Below are 15692 nucleotides of genomic sequence, written 5' to 3' on the forward strand. Positions count from 1 at the left end.
TTTCAAGGTGCAGAAGAGTTAGGCCAAAATTAATACAAGTTACATTATAATATTACATATTATTTACATAAACTAAATAGATTAAATATAAACTAAAAAACATTACAATTTGACATTATTCTTAAATATAAAAGTAGATATATTATTATAATATTTTTTAGGATACATAAATAGATATGACATACGAGTAGGAAGAGGAACATTTGAAGAAATTAATATGAATTATAAAAGGAAGAATGATCGTATAAAGAGCAAGAGAAAAATATGTTGTCTATATTTCCCTCATCCTCTCCACACTCGCAAACTTCACTATTTAATACGCCTATTCTGGCTAAATGACTAGGAATACACATATGTCCTATTCTCATGCGACTTATTGTAGATATAACTAATTTATTTGCTTCAACACCAACAAACCAAGGTTTTATGGGGATTACCGGTTGAATTCTATAGTAATTCCTTCCCTTATGCTGTATCTGTCCACCGTAGACCGTATTCCACGCTTCAAAGAGAAATCGTTTCGGTAATGTTAAGAGATCATGAGAGCAGTTAATGTATGGATACATATTACATATCTCTACACTGCACTGCATCCTTGGCCAAGCTATCAGCCCTATCATTTCCGTGGATATATAAATTGAAATGATTGAAATATTTTTAAAACTAATGCCAACACTATTTACATATTTATTATTGTGCGCTGGTAATATTAGACGTTTAAATTGTATTGACTTTTTAATAAGTATGGCAGCACCACCATACCCATCAATTCTGTCATCACGAATACAAACACAATACAAACATACAAACATAATCCTGGAATTCGAAAGAAGAGATTTGGTTATAACCAAGTCCATAGAGTAATATAATATATACGGCCAAGTCTCATTTAGAGCAATTAAAAAAGGATTGTGCTTATGTGAATTAGATATGACTTTTTAGGTATCACGCTTCTGCAGTTCCACTGTATTATTTTGGAATCCATGATTACTAAATAAACTATCAATTACTTTATGTAAAGTGGCAACGTTGGACGGTTTCAGGGTGTTATTTTTCAATAGAGTGTTGATAAGTAAAGTAATTATATCCATTATCTGGGAAGTTTCAGATTCATTAGGGGCTACTTGATAACCGCAGCCATTTTCAGGCGTAGGAATCTGAAAATCACTAATAATAGCATTATGAGCATTTTTATCAAAACCCTTATTAGTCTTAGGAGGCAATTTTGGTTTTAAAAAATAAGTCTTTTTGTAGGATGAATTTGAACTATTTACATTCAATCTATTTGTGGTTGAATAAGCAGATGAAGACATTAATACATCCCCATAAGACTTTGATACATTTGGGTAAAGTTTACTTGCTTCCCCGTAAGATATATTTTTTTCAGACATACTTATTTTAATATCCTTTTGGCGTTTAAATTCTGGACAGATTTTATTAGTTGCGAAATGGAAGCCTGCACATAACAAACATGATGCACAATCTTCTTCGACTGTACAAGTGTCGCCAGAATGATCTTGACCACACTTATAACATCTGGGTTTGGAACGACATATATTTTTAGTATGACCATATCTACAGCATTGAAAACATTGGATGGTAGGGAAAATGTAAAGATTAACTGGCAGAGAATTATAACAGGCATACACACGTTCAGGAAGAACTTGACCGTCAAATGTAAGAACAACAGATTGTGTTGGTCTCCAAGATATGGAACCATCAATAATAACCTTATAATTGATCCTTCTAACTTTTATAATTTTTCCACAGCCAGCTGGAGTTGAAATATTTTCTATTATTTCCTCTTGGGACCATTCAGAAGGTATTCCTTTGACAATACCAATGCGACTTATGTTAAATGTTGGTATTTTTGCACTTAGCTTATTTAATTCTAAATTTTTATTTTTAATAAAATCATTAGCATCCTTTGGCGTTGAAAATGCTACAATACAACAATTTCTCCCTATTTTTTTAACACTACCAGATACTATATTTTTAATATTGTTATTTTTTAAAAATCGACCAAAAGTAATGGGATGCAATGTTGTTCCATCGCCAGGTGTTGACTCTGTACGCTGAACATGAACAATATAAGGGAAGGAGTCAGTAGATAGGTATTCTGAACGTAAATTTGGTAAAGCCGATTGTTCATTCATATTATTATTATCATTCTTATAGGATTCATTAAAAGTAACATCAGAATTGGACTTTTTATTAGGCTCAGCGCTATCACTGTCCTGTTTCCTTAGCCTGCGTTTTTTAGGAGTGCTTTCCACCCAACAATTTTTTAATGCAAAATCGTTTTCACATTCTATACTTGGAACCGTAATGTAACTAGCTACTTCAGGACCAAGTTGGAAACTTGGTCCTGAAGCTATAGGGTCGGGAGGATCGTTCATCGATCAGCCCGCCAAAATTTAAGTGCAAAAATTTTTTTTACATACTATAAATCAGAATAAAATAGACTTACCAATAAAAAAACTACTAACTACACTAATTTACAAGTTTATATATAAGAAACAAAAGATATATACAAAGCCAAACTCAATTGAACATTAATTTAAATTTTTTTCAAATTAAATTTCAAAAATTACACCCGGCTCGTTCGAAGATTCCCGCGCTTTTTTCCATTCTTAAATAAGATTTGATTACTGTGTTCTTTGACATTGACATTTTATATCATTATATTATGCACAGAGTACTATGTTAAGTACAGAGTACACGTTAAAATTTTAAAACTAAATTATGTAAAACTAGCTTCCGCCCACGACTTTGTACGTGCATCCCCGTTTTTCCCCGTTCCCGCAAGAATTTCGGGAAATCCTTTCTTAGCGGATGCCTGCGTCCTAACATCTAACTGCATGCCAAATTTCAGCCCGATACGTCCAGTGGTTTGGTCTGTGCGTTGATAGATCACTATATCAGTCACCTTTGAGTTTTATATATATGTCACGGCTAAAGGTAGGTGAGAACATAAACTTAAGATTAGCCGGCTAAACTTAGGTTTATTTTCGACGAGGTGTTAATGTTAGTTTGTTCTATCTTTAGCCGGCTAAACTTAAGTGTAACCGCAGGCCCGTGGCTAAAAATGTCGGGGTGGGTAGATTTGGTTAGCGCCGGGCCGGTGGAGGGCTTGAGGGGCCCGCACAGTGCCAGAAAACACTCGCCCTGTTCCTTACATGTATTATAGTAACCAAATCTACCCACCCCGACTCAGGGCAGAAAGCTGGTGGCTAGGTTAGGTTAGGTTAGAACTCTTAAGACCCGCACGAGCCGAGCGAGCGCAGCGAGCGTGCTGCGGCAGCAGCCGGCGAAGTGCCAGAAAACACTCGCCCTGTTCCTTACATGTATTATAGTAACCAAATCTACCCACCCCGACATTTTTAGCCACGGGCCTGCGGTTACACTTAAGTTTAGCCGGCTAAAGATAGAACAAACTAACATTAACACCTCGTCGAAAATAAACCTAAGTTTAGCCGGCTAATCTTAAGTTTATGTTCTCACCTACCTTTAGCCGTAACATATATAGATAATGCAAAAATTATGTTAGGCCAGGAGATAGTGACAAAAATTTCAGGATTTTCCGATAGCCCATAAAACAGAAGTAGGCGGTACTGTCATGCCATACTTCTCCGGTTTGACTTACAGCCCGGCATACCGATGCGAATGCGTTGATTAAAATAAAACTAACAGGCTATTTTTTGCATAGGTTAATCATAGTCGTTCAGCCATTTACGAAAATCGTCATGCCATACTTTCAGTGACAGTAGGTACCAAAAGGTTGCCATACCGCCAAAAATCAGCAATTTTTTTTCTCCAAATTTTCAACTAACGCCCACGCGACTGGGCCGCCGCGCGCTGGTACCAGTGCTCTGACCATCGTTTTTCTTTTTGTCACTGCGTACTTAGACTTCTGAAGAACCGCCATACTGTTACAAATGACCCAATATTTTGTGTCAGTATCTCCTGGCCTATGTTCATTATATATTTATCAAATAATATGCTTTTATATAGTTATGTACTCCATTATTCTAATTTCGTAAGAAAACTGTTGATAAAATAATAATCATGCCATTTAAATGCATGTTGTGGTATCGTTATCAGAAGACGAAGATACTAGCTAAAATACGGAATTATTATTAAGTAATTAATGGTTTATTACGCTGACTTGGACTTCACTCCTTTTGGTACTATGCAGGCTGAATATAAATTAAGAGAATTAATCAACAAATAACCATTTAACAATTTTTTCTGGATATTATAGTGTGGATACACTGTGGATATTTACAGACTTATATTTTCTGGGCAAAAAATCCGACTTTGTCAATTATTATTCATGAAAACAAAACATATAGGTAGGTAATTAAAATGAAGAATGAGTAGCAATATACAGTGCGACACAAAAGAGATGAAAATAAATGAGGGCGCCACCGTCGCTCATATAGCAACACTGATACTGCGACGTAAGCGATCTTGATACTATAGAATAAAAATCCAAAAATCTATATATATAATCTAAAATAAAAACCGTTATAATTGTTTCATTGTAGCAATAGTGTAAATTTAAGACAAAAATACATTAGTATTTTAATTGACCTACCTAGGTCAAATTTTACTTAAATGTATTTGGAATTAGTTATTTTATAAAAATCGGTCAAGTGCTTAGACTGCAGAGGCGCACATAGAATCAAACATACAAACAAACAAGCATACATGCAGCTCAAACACATTACCCTCTTTCTGGGTCCGTCGGGTAGAAAAAAACAAGGCGATTTGAAAACCACATTTTTTTATTTTTTTTGTAGATAAATTTTGTACATTAATATAATTCATCAAAATCTAAATATTCTACTCCTTCAAAGGACTGATCATCACTCTGTTTCGAAGTACTGGCAAGAGGGTACGGGGCATCTTCAGTATCTGTAAATATGATACAGTAAATATGATTTTTTTTCTTATGGTTTGATTGATTAATAGATAGATAGCTGTATGAAAACAGTTATCACTATACTATGTAGTAAAATCTAAACTAGGTACTTTATTTGAGGCTGGTTGGATTGGATATAACTTCTTGACTCAAATTGTGCTGGTCGCACTATAAAAATTAGTTTTTGTTTACATACAAATAACCTCAAATTAAATTGCGAAAACGTAATAATCGCCATTCATACATACATTAAACACTTGTCACTAATGGAATATCCTATTTTACGTAGTACTGAGCAAAAATAAATGGAATCTCACCGGTATATTCTGCTGTACGTTTGTAAACGTTTTCCAAATCAGTCAATAAATTTCCAGCTTGAAATTCGGACAAACACCGAATAAAAACTTTATACACCACATCACGGACACCGCTACGTTTAACCTTTTTCATGATGTCTCCTTTTTTATTTAAATTTCTTGTTCTAAATAACAATTTTATCTCAATAATTCTCCACTTCACGAAAAAAACAACAAATTTTTATTCAACTTGACAGCTACATTGCCAATTCAGGGTTGCCAGGTAATGAAAAACGAATTAGTTCCAAAATAATTAATTTCATCTCTTTTATGTCGTACTATAGCTAATATTAGGACTTATCCTTATGAATATTTAGTAAAAAATACAACTACTATATTTATAATATGAATATAATATTTTCCCATAAATAAACAACAAATAAAATCTAGTATATACAGGTTTGATTAGGATTCTTAAGATTAATTTGACATATTCTTTTACATAGTCGTCCCCTAGGCTTTATAGACAGGTCAACTAGAATCTCATATTCATGTTTTTCGACCTCTACGCCATTGTAGGGCAAGTAGCAGGTTTTGTATAGCATATGAACTTTTCCAACTACCAAGTTTCCATCAATCATAGCTCTGCCAATGTAAAGAGGTTCCTCCCTCACTTCAGACATACCAGCTACAAAAACATTTTCTGGGACTTCATTATTTCGACATGCTACCCATTTTGCATTATAACCACAAAGTAGCTGAAAAGATAATAAAGTTAGTGTTAATGATATAGTTTCATTTACAAATAATTAAAATGATTCATAATGATAACAATTTATTAAATACTAGCTTTCCACCGGCGGCTCCGACCACGGTTTCAAAGAAAAACTCGCATAGTTCCAGTGGAATTTCCGGGATAAAACCTATCCTATATTACTCGTGGATAATGTAGCTTTGAATGGTGAAAGAATTTTTAAAATCGGTCCAGTAGTTTATGAGCCTATTCATTACAATCAGACAAACAAACAAAGTTTTCCTCTTTACAATATGTATTAGTGTAGACTGTAGATCTAATTATCTTAGCTCACAGAATTTTTATGCTGATATAGATAATATCTAATAATAATAATACCTGTAATATTATTACCTGGAAGTTTCGTTTTTCGTATTCCTCTCCACCCCATGCAATAAAAGCTCTTCCAAGTGAAGGTATATACTTTCCAGGACATAATGAACCTGCAAACATAGCTCTTGCAACATATATGGGCCCGCCTTCAAAGCCTCCAATAAATGCGTCCTTCGGGAGATCATTGTTTACTACATTAACCCAACGTAAGTTGCCATCAGTTATTTCAACATCACTGTCGAGAAGTGGTTTGAACATCCGTGGAGATTCTAAAACGTTTTTTTTTAAATATCATATGTATAATTGAATATTATTAAAATACTCTGAGGGAATTAAAAAATTAAAAAAATATTAATATGCAAAGCAGTTTAAAGTGTCTTGGACATATTTTTTTAAATATATCATGATTGTTTAATAGTTGTAAAGTTTGACTTCAAACATATTGGACCAGTCTTTTAATCTGCAATAAATCAATTAAATTATATTTATTCTTGAGTTCACATAACTGGGAGATGCATAAGCCAACATAAACACAACACTTCTCATAACTTAAAAATAAAAATCTAAAAAATTCAATACCTTCAACTATCCAATCAATTGTATAATTTCTCTTAAAATAAATGTATCCAACAAAGCTGTCAGCAGCTTTTCCACCAGTTATGTTGCGAGGATAAACAAAAAAGGGTTTCTCGTTCATAACACCCATACTTATTTCTTTGTCATGCCAGGCCAGCCACAGATTCAACGGCTGACTAGCCTCAACCAAATGTCCTGGCAATGCAAATGGTAGGCTTGTCCTTACATTTTCACATGTTTTTATATAAATTGTTCTATTTGCATAATTAAGAATTATCTAAAATAATAAAAAAAACAGTCACAAATTTATTGAAGTATTCATGTAAACCAATCTTATGTTAAATGTATCTATGTAAATTAACGAAGTAAATGACATTGGTTTAAATATTTTATGCTGCATTGTAAAAGGACTAATATAATGGAGGATATAATTTGATTAACTTACTTCATATAGATCTTCATGTGGGCATTTTTTATTGATAAGATAAATAGCAGGGTTTTCCTCATGGTCTGGTAAATTAACATTTGGAACTAACTGAAATTTAATTCCACCGCTGTCGCATTTATATAGTTTATAAGGAATTTGCACTGAAAAACAAACTGACACAAAAACAAAAATTATGATTGAATTCATTTGTATGATAAGATAATATTCAAAACATAACGAAATAAAAACTTACTGTCGGTTTTCATTTTTTAAAGTTTTCAATGAGTACTAACACTATAATCTGAACTTTACTCATTCAGTTTCACAATATTTAAGCAACTACACATGATAAAAATAAACAGGAAAATATATCAAAATTCTGGTAACTACAGTCAGCGGGAAATCCCCTGGAAATATGGTATTAGTAAATATTATATTTATTTGTTTTCAAACTTCATTCCCTAAGTGGTTAGTTAACTGAAACTTGTAGATATTTAATCAGTTGTAAGCAAAACTTTGGGATAGATTTAAAAATTCCAATCACCCACCGAATGTGTCTATAATCAATAATATGAATGACAATAATTGACAAACGACAATGAGTGACCTGTGAGTTGTGACAACAGATTACCTACAGAAAGACATTGATTTTTTCTCAGGATTTTTTAATAATGATGACATTTGATGTGTTGCAAGGTTTAAAGTTTTCCCTCTTATAGGCCAAATAAAGTACATCGATTAAAACGTCGTACAATAAAATATACGGAAATAATATTAATAATTATATCTCTTGTAATTTGTTAAGTAATTAAATTGAAAATTTTCAGTTTGGATACTCGTTGAAGAAATGGACCACGGAAAAATATTACAATTCCAAAATAACGTTGCTGAATTACAATCCATAATAATAGCCGTATTGTACAAACATCAATTCATGATAAATTTCCTTACATTAAAATTCCACTAGTGATTCAATTACACTTTGTAATTAAATAAGGTAATCAAGTTGATATTAAGGGGATTACTATGGTCAAAACCGGAAAACACCTTATACATATTGAATTTTGTTGAGGAAACTGTTGGTACGATTGTCTTAAAAAAAATATATGTGATACTCAAGGATATAATTAACAAAGTGTATTGTTTACTTTTCAGTTTAGAACGGCCTAAACATAAAAAAATACATACAAATCACCCCCTTTTTGAACATAAAACGCATTTTGTTAGGAAAACGGCTACATATTTATACATGAAATTTATACCAAAAAATATGTTATGATATTTGTAACAATTTGTATTGATTGTTTTTTCGATTTTCATTATTATCGTTAAATTATCAAGAAAAAACTTGAATTTATAATAAAACCCACATAAAACCTCACCTCTATTGCATATTTTCGACGAAGTTTGACGGTGTCAGTTCGACTCGGACGGGGGACTGTACGTGCGGTTTTTTTTGCAAAATAACGCTAAAATTCACCGAATTGAATGTTTTGTTAAATTAAACCAGATTGTAATAGGTATTTACATGAGCAGTTCATGAAATGAAAGTTAAAAATAGGTATGTAAAGATATAAAAATCTGTTTGTAAATTAGTTTTGTTTTTGAAAGGCGTCATCTTTGCCCTCGCGGTCAAACCGTTAACTTGTTCTCTGTTCATAGTCTGTATAAAATATATTTTTAAAAAGTTTCGCGACGTACGTTTGCTCAATATCTAAACATTAACTTTAATATTAGATACAAATCTAATAATAATCAACATTAGATCGCGTACTAAGTGAAGATAAAGTGAATTTTAAAGAATATTTGTGCAGCAATAAGCAAATTGTACAGTTTAAAGTATCGGGTAAAAGTGAACTGACTACAGCTGTGTGCAAGTGATTATCGCTCGTAAATCCTTCAGGCAGCCGGGTGATATCTGCGTGCGGACCGGTTGCTGTGCTGTACGAGTCCTTGCGAGTCATAGATTAATCTTCGCAGAGCGGACTCGGAACTACTTTATACATTATTTAGTGCAAAGGTACTTTGTTTATATACTATAAATAATGAAGTGCTCTGGTTGCTTAAAGGTGTTTAAGGATAATAATTCTGTCAAATGCACTCTAAAATCCTGCGGAAAAATATTTTGTCAACTTTGTATAAACGCTAATGGGCTAACCGCTGAACAAAAAAATAAATGGGAATGTCCCATTTGCTCCTCAGCCCAAAAAAGAGGCGGAGATAACAGCAACACTCCAGTTCGCTCCACTTCCGACTCCCAGTTTATTACAATGCGGAAAAAAGATTCCTCGATTACTGAAGTAACTGGTAACGATGTTAAGGAGCTTACTTCTGAAATCCGTCGCTTGACACAAGAATTTTCATCTATTAAACAACGGCTTGAGGATGCCACTCAATCACTAATAATCTGCAACGAACGTATTGAAAAGCTCGAGGGGAAAGTAACCGCAAACGAGTCTAGAATTAAAATCCTGGAGTGCAATAATCGGGAGATAAATGTCCTTAAGGCCACAATCTCAAACCTCCAATCCGACCTAAATCTACAAGCGCAACAACATTTGCGAAACGAAATTGAGCTGGCTGGCATACCCGAAACAGCTTATGAAAACCTTCATCACATTGCCTTGCTTGCCTCTCGAAAAGTTGGTGTAGAACTGTCAGATCAAGATATTGACTGGGTCATGAGAGCCGGTCCACGTATCTCTAAAGAAAAATCGACGACTTCTCATAAAGGAAAACTTCCCCGTCCTGTTGTTATTAGATTTCATCGACGTTCTAAGCGCGACGAAATATTGAAGTCTGCTAAGTCGAGAAAAAATATCAACAGTGCTGATTTGAATATACCTGGTGAAGCATCGAAAATATACTATAATGAAAGACTAACAAAGGAAAACCGTTTGTTGTTTCGCGAGGCCCGAAGTAAATACAAACTCTTTGGTTACGCATTTTGCTGGTGTAGTAATGGGAATGTATATGTCAGACAGCGAGAAGGGAAAAATGCTATTCACATTCGCACCCAAAACGATCTGCATAGTATTTTTAACTCGGCCCCGCATATCGACGATACATCACAATGCTGAAATTGTAATAATTCATATATCTTCTAATAATTATAGCTTAAATAATATTTCAAATAGCCATAAACATGTAACTTTTTTAGATATTTTGTTAAGAAACTATCGATGTATTTTAATTATATCACATAATATAATATTATTACTTCAATTTATTCCTTATATATTTTATCTATTTTATTTTAATTTTTATTTTATTTACATATTATATACTTTTATTAATTATCAATATTTATTAATTTTAAACGCCTGCAAAAATTTAGGAATACAAAAAATCGTTTACACAACTTTGCTACGACATTTACATCAGGCACTTCATAATAATCCGAACATGTATTTAAAGCTGTTATTTACTATTGAAACTTGTATAGTTATCATCAAACAAGTAAAAGCTAGATTAATCTATAGTACAAAATTAATATCTAATGGCGTCGAATAATATTGCAGCCGATTTAGACTCTTACAAGATAAAATGTCATGCCGTTTCTAACATCGATTGTTGTAAATCATTCCTTACAAGTGACTATAATTTCAAAGTACTTTCGTTCAATATACGTAGTATTAACAAAAATTTTGATAATTTTGTAATTTCTTTGCAGCGTTTAAAACTATTATATGATGTCATAATACTGAATGAATGTTGGCTTAGTGAACATTCTCAAATTCCATTATTGCAAAATTACACAGCATATAAAACTACTAAAATTATTAATCAAAATGGTGGTGTTGTGATATACGTACGGGATGGTCTTTGTGTCACAGTTTCAGAACCTCCCATCGACGAGGCAAACTGTTTACAACTCATTGTTGACAAAAAGGTGTGTATACTCGGTATTTATCGCTCCCCTTCATTTAGAAATCCCTCAATGTTTCTCACATCGCTGGACAGGCACCTCACTAGTCTGAATAATCAATATATTGTCCTAGCAGGTGACATTAATATTAATATTTTGGAATCGTCTGATAGTCCCTGGTGGCAGGAATACCTATGCCTAGTCTCAGAATTTGATCTGGCGCCTGCAATAACACTTCCGACTAGACAAGGTTCGTGCCTTGACCACATCTTTGTAAAATCCAATAAAGCAGTAATTGGCGTAGTTTGCGAATCTGACATATCAGACCACGATATGGTTATGGTTGGGATGAGACTTGGTAAAATAAAGGTTCGCAACGCAAAACGTTACTTTTTCAAAAGAGATATTGAGCTTATAAAGTCTGATTTAAATCTTGTAAACTGGCAAAGTATCCTCGATAAAAACAACTTACACCTAATAGTCCAAACTTTCACCGATACGATTCTATCAATAGTAAACAAACACACTCGCAAATATCCCTGCCGCAGGTCAAACACTATCTTAAAACCTTGGATAAGTCCCGGCTTACTCCGTTGTATACGACACAGAGATCGACTCCATACACGTGTTAGAAGAAATCCTCTTGATACAATGCTACTGCACATTTACAATCGTTACCGTAACTTTACAAATAATTTACTGAAGAAACTTAAGCGTGAATACGAAGTTTCCCTTCTGAGTGATAGTGCGGGCAATCCAAAAAAAACCTGGGAAGCCGTAAAGAATATTTGTAATTTATCTATTTCTAAAAGAGAACCGTCAGAGCTCTTGAACATCCACTGTTTAAATCCTTCTCAGTCCCTTGTAGCATGCAACAAACATTTTACTTCTATTGGAGAATCTTACGCAACACAGATATTAGAGAAGATTAAAGTCACTCAAGAAGATTTAGCTTCTACAATTTGTTTTAATAATTCTCCCGTAAACTCATTCTTTATGACACCAACTAACATACATGAAGTGGAATCTTTGATAATGCAACTGGAGAACAACAAAGCTCCGGGTATTGACGGCCTGAACAATTTACTGGTTAAGCGGATCCGTCAAGAGATCCTCGGCCCCCTAACCTCAATATATAATCTTAGTTTATCACAGGGAATTTTCCCTGATAGTTGGAAAATTGCATCAGTATCCCCAATTCACAAAGCAGGGGAACGTGACAACCCGAATAATTACAGGCCTATTTCTTTATTGGGTGTCTTCTCAAAAATTCTCGAAAAAATAGTAAATTCTCGTTTGGTTAAATACTTAGAGAGTAATAACCTAATCTCAAACCATCAATTTGGTTTTAGACGGAAGAAAAGCACAGCCGATGCAGTCTCCCTCCTCACGTCAATTGTTGCTTCGCATTTAGATTGCAGAAGAAGCTGTCTTTGTGTATTTCTCGACCTTGCAAAGGCATTTGATACCGTTTCTATTCCATTACTGCTTAGAAAGCTTGATGGATGCGGTATCAAAGGCCACGCACTTCTGTGGTTTGAGAGCTATCTGAAGGGAAGGCTTCAGTGTGTTAAAATTGGAGACCAAAGAAGCTCAACGAGAGAGGTCAATTTTGGAGTCCCACAAGGTAGCATCTTAGGCCCCACCCTTTTTATACTTTATATGGACGACATTCACAAGGTCCCTCTATCTAACGCGGATATTCTCTGCTACGCAGACGATACAGCTGTCATATTCTGCGGTGAAAATTGGGATGAGGCTGTGTCTACCGCTCAAAAAGGTATGACTCAAATTAATTCATGGCTCGAACGCAATTTACTAACACTAAATGTAGATAAAACCAATTATATTTGTTTTCATAAAACTTCAGTTTCGGCACCCTCTTTATGCGACATGATAGAGTTTCCGCAAACAGGGACGGCTAATCTTTCAATTAAAAGAGCTCAAAAGGTAAAATACCTGGGTATCATGTTGGATGAAAATTTGAACTTTAAGAGTCACATACATCTGCTCTCTGATCGTGTCCGTAAAATTTCAGGTATAATAAAAAAACTTCGGAATTCTGCTAAAACTGATCTGCTTAGGAATGTTTATTATGCTCTTTGCCAATCCATTATCACTTATTGTATTAACTCTTGGGGCGGGGCTGCGAAAACATCACTTATCGGCCTTGAAAGAGCTCAACGAGCGGTCCTAAAAACAATGTTATGCAAGCCCTTCAGATACCCAACCTCTGAACTTTATAAAGACAGTGACGTTCTGACGGTGCGGCAGCTTTTCATCCTCTATAGCTCTCTTTCCACCCATAAATCTATCTTAAATTTAGTTGATTACAAAGATCTTGTAAAAAAGCGTGTCTTCAAAATTCCAAACATAACTACACACTCAACATTCGCTAAGCGCATGAACCCATACATTGGCATCTTTATATATAATAAAATAAATTTAAAATGTAACATTAAGAGTTTTTCTATTTTTAAAGCTAAAAAAGTTATTACATGCTATTTAAAATCATTAAATTACACACAAACAGAAAAGCTTCTTGTCTCAATACATTAAATTAATATAAATTATTGTTTATTTACATTATATTGTATATGTATCATATAATTTTATTTATTTTAACTTTAATTTATGTACTTATTTAACTTATTTTATTTATTTATATAGTTAGGTATCTATTTATTTATATTTATTTTTTAAATTTAGTTCATTAGTTGTACTCAATTCATATCTTATATTTAAATTAGTTATTTTAAATCTTTTTTAATCAACAATTACGGTACCACGAGCAAATCCATTCTTTATAATCGTACCAGCTCCCACGACACAAGTTCTCTTAGTGTGGGAGCTACAGTTAATAATTATATTGTATAATAAGTGACAGCAAAATATGATGTTGTTAAATTTTGTTTTGTTACATACTGTGTTTTTGCTGAAATAAATAATTTTTCATTTTTCATTTTTTCATTTCATTTTTTTTCATTGAATAATATCCAGTGTTGATAATAATTTTTGACAGTAAAATATTATCAGAAAACACATACCTATAAAACAGTAACCAGACTTTCCCTGTGCCTTGAATATTTTTAAAAAAAGATTAATTGCTGTTCTATCGTATATTTTAAGGGTCCAAAACAATCCAAAGCCAGGAGATACTGACACAAAATTTTGGGTCATTTGTAACCGGATGGCGGTTCTACAGTGGTCTTAGTACGCAATGACAAAAAGAAAAATCATGGTCAGAACAGTGGTACCGGCAGACTAGTCGCGTGGGCGTTAGTCGAACTCGTCGGATAAATTACGGAAGGCAAACGATTTGTAACACAAAAATTTTAGGATTTACCGATAGCCCATAAAAAAGAAGTAGGCGGTAGTGTCATGCCATAATTTTCCGGTGTAATTTACAGCCCACAATACCGACGCGTTGATTTAAAAAAAAATCAACCATTTGTACCAGGCTAATTTTTGCAAAGGTAATCATCATCCAGTAGCCATGTACGAAAATCGCCATGCCATACTTTTCAGACAGTTCCAAATGGTCGCCATACCGCCGAAAATCAGCAATTTTTTTTTATATTGTATAAAATCATTTAATTTTATATTATTGTATAAAATCGTAGGAAAGTCAAAACTGACATAAACGTATAGCAACGTATATGTATATGTTTAGCCGACGCCATTATAGGACGAAATTCTCAATTCAACTGAATTTTTTGTTGGTTCCGTTACCTCCGCACTTTTAACTGGGTGAACCGATGATTTCTTCTACACTAATATTATAAAGAGGAAAACTTTGTTTGTTTGTTTGTTTGTTTGATTGTAATGAATAGGCTCATAAACTACTGGACCGATTTTAAAAATTCCGTTCACCATTCAAAAGCTACATTATCCACGAGTAATATAGGATAGGTTTTATCCCGGAAATTCCACGGGAACGGGAACTATGCGAGTTTTTCTTTGAAACCGCGGGTGGAGCCGCCGGCGGAAAGCTAGTGATTCATAAAAATATAAATTATATAACAATAATTCCTTTTCAGTGACTCTCCGAGGAAAAAAGAAATAGATTCGTGTTACAAATTTTAAAATCATACATAGAACATTTCCATCGACAAGGTTTTCTGGTATTTATAATCTACCGCCTGACAACTTAACCTCCCCTCCAGTTGGTTAGTTTTCAGTCGATCGCTTACATTTTTTGAAGAGACGATCAGCGAGCCAATTGATCTTAAACAGCCGACCAGTGCGGTCTATAAGTGCCATAGCCGTGCCTTGTGATTTATGTAAGATTTAAGAAAACTATCAAGTGAATGTACCAAGTGAAGGATTAATAAAATATGAATTGTGACGAAGGCGTTTTTATTCTACAACCCAACATTCGGGATAATAATAATCAAATAAGGCGTTATAAATATATTTTTAAGAAAAACGAAGGTTTTTTCAATATTATTTTTTTGTTAAATTTTTACTTC

General features: G+C 33.6%; 3 protein-coding genes across 3 annotated transcripts; 1 reads left to right on the plus strand and 2 right to left on the minus strand.

Moving 5' to 3' along the window:
• Window positions 1-938: 938 nt before the first annotated feature.
• Window positions 939-2399, minus strand: LOC149487580 (uncharacterized). Its single transcript, XM_089695812.1, has one exon. The coding sequence runs from the start codon at window positions 2397-2399 to the stop codon at window positions 939-941; it is 1461 nt and encodes a 486-aa protein (XP_089551938.1).
• A 3219-nt stretch (window positions 2400-5618) lies between these two features.
• Window positions 5619-7937, minus strand: LOC149487581 (uncharacterized). The gene is made up of 5 exons (XM_089696141.1): window positions 7606-7937; window positions 7371-7525; window positions 6929-7202; window positions 6371-6618; window positions 5619-5981 (listed from the first exon to the last, which is right to left on the minus strand). The coding sequence occupies exons 1-5, from the start codon at window positions 7616-7618 to the stop codon at window positions 5670-5672; spliced, it is 1002 nt and encodes a 333-aa protein (XP_089552267.1). The 5' UTR covers window positions 7619-7937; the 3' UTR covers window positions 5619-5669.
• A 1685-nt stretch (window positions 7938-9622) lies between these two features.
• Window positions 9623-10432, plus strand: LOC149487582 (uncharacterized). Its single transcript, XM_089695813.1, has one exon. It carries the CDS (start codon window positions 9623-9625, stop codon window positions 10430-10432), a length of 810 nt encoding a protein of 269 aa, XP_089551939.1.
• The last annotated feature ends 5260 nt before the right edge of the window (window positions 10433-15692 follow it).

The sequence above is a fragment of the Colias philodice genome, chromosome 6 (genome assembly GCF_061535455.1).
Source record: "Colias philodice isolate Cphi_HAF_F1 chromosome 6, ilColPhil1 Martin Lab GWU primary, whole genome shotgun sequence".
Lineage (NCBI taxonomy): Eukaryota > Metazoa > Arthropoda > Insecta > Lepidoptera > Pieridae > Colias > Colias philodice.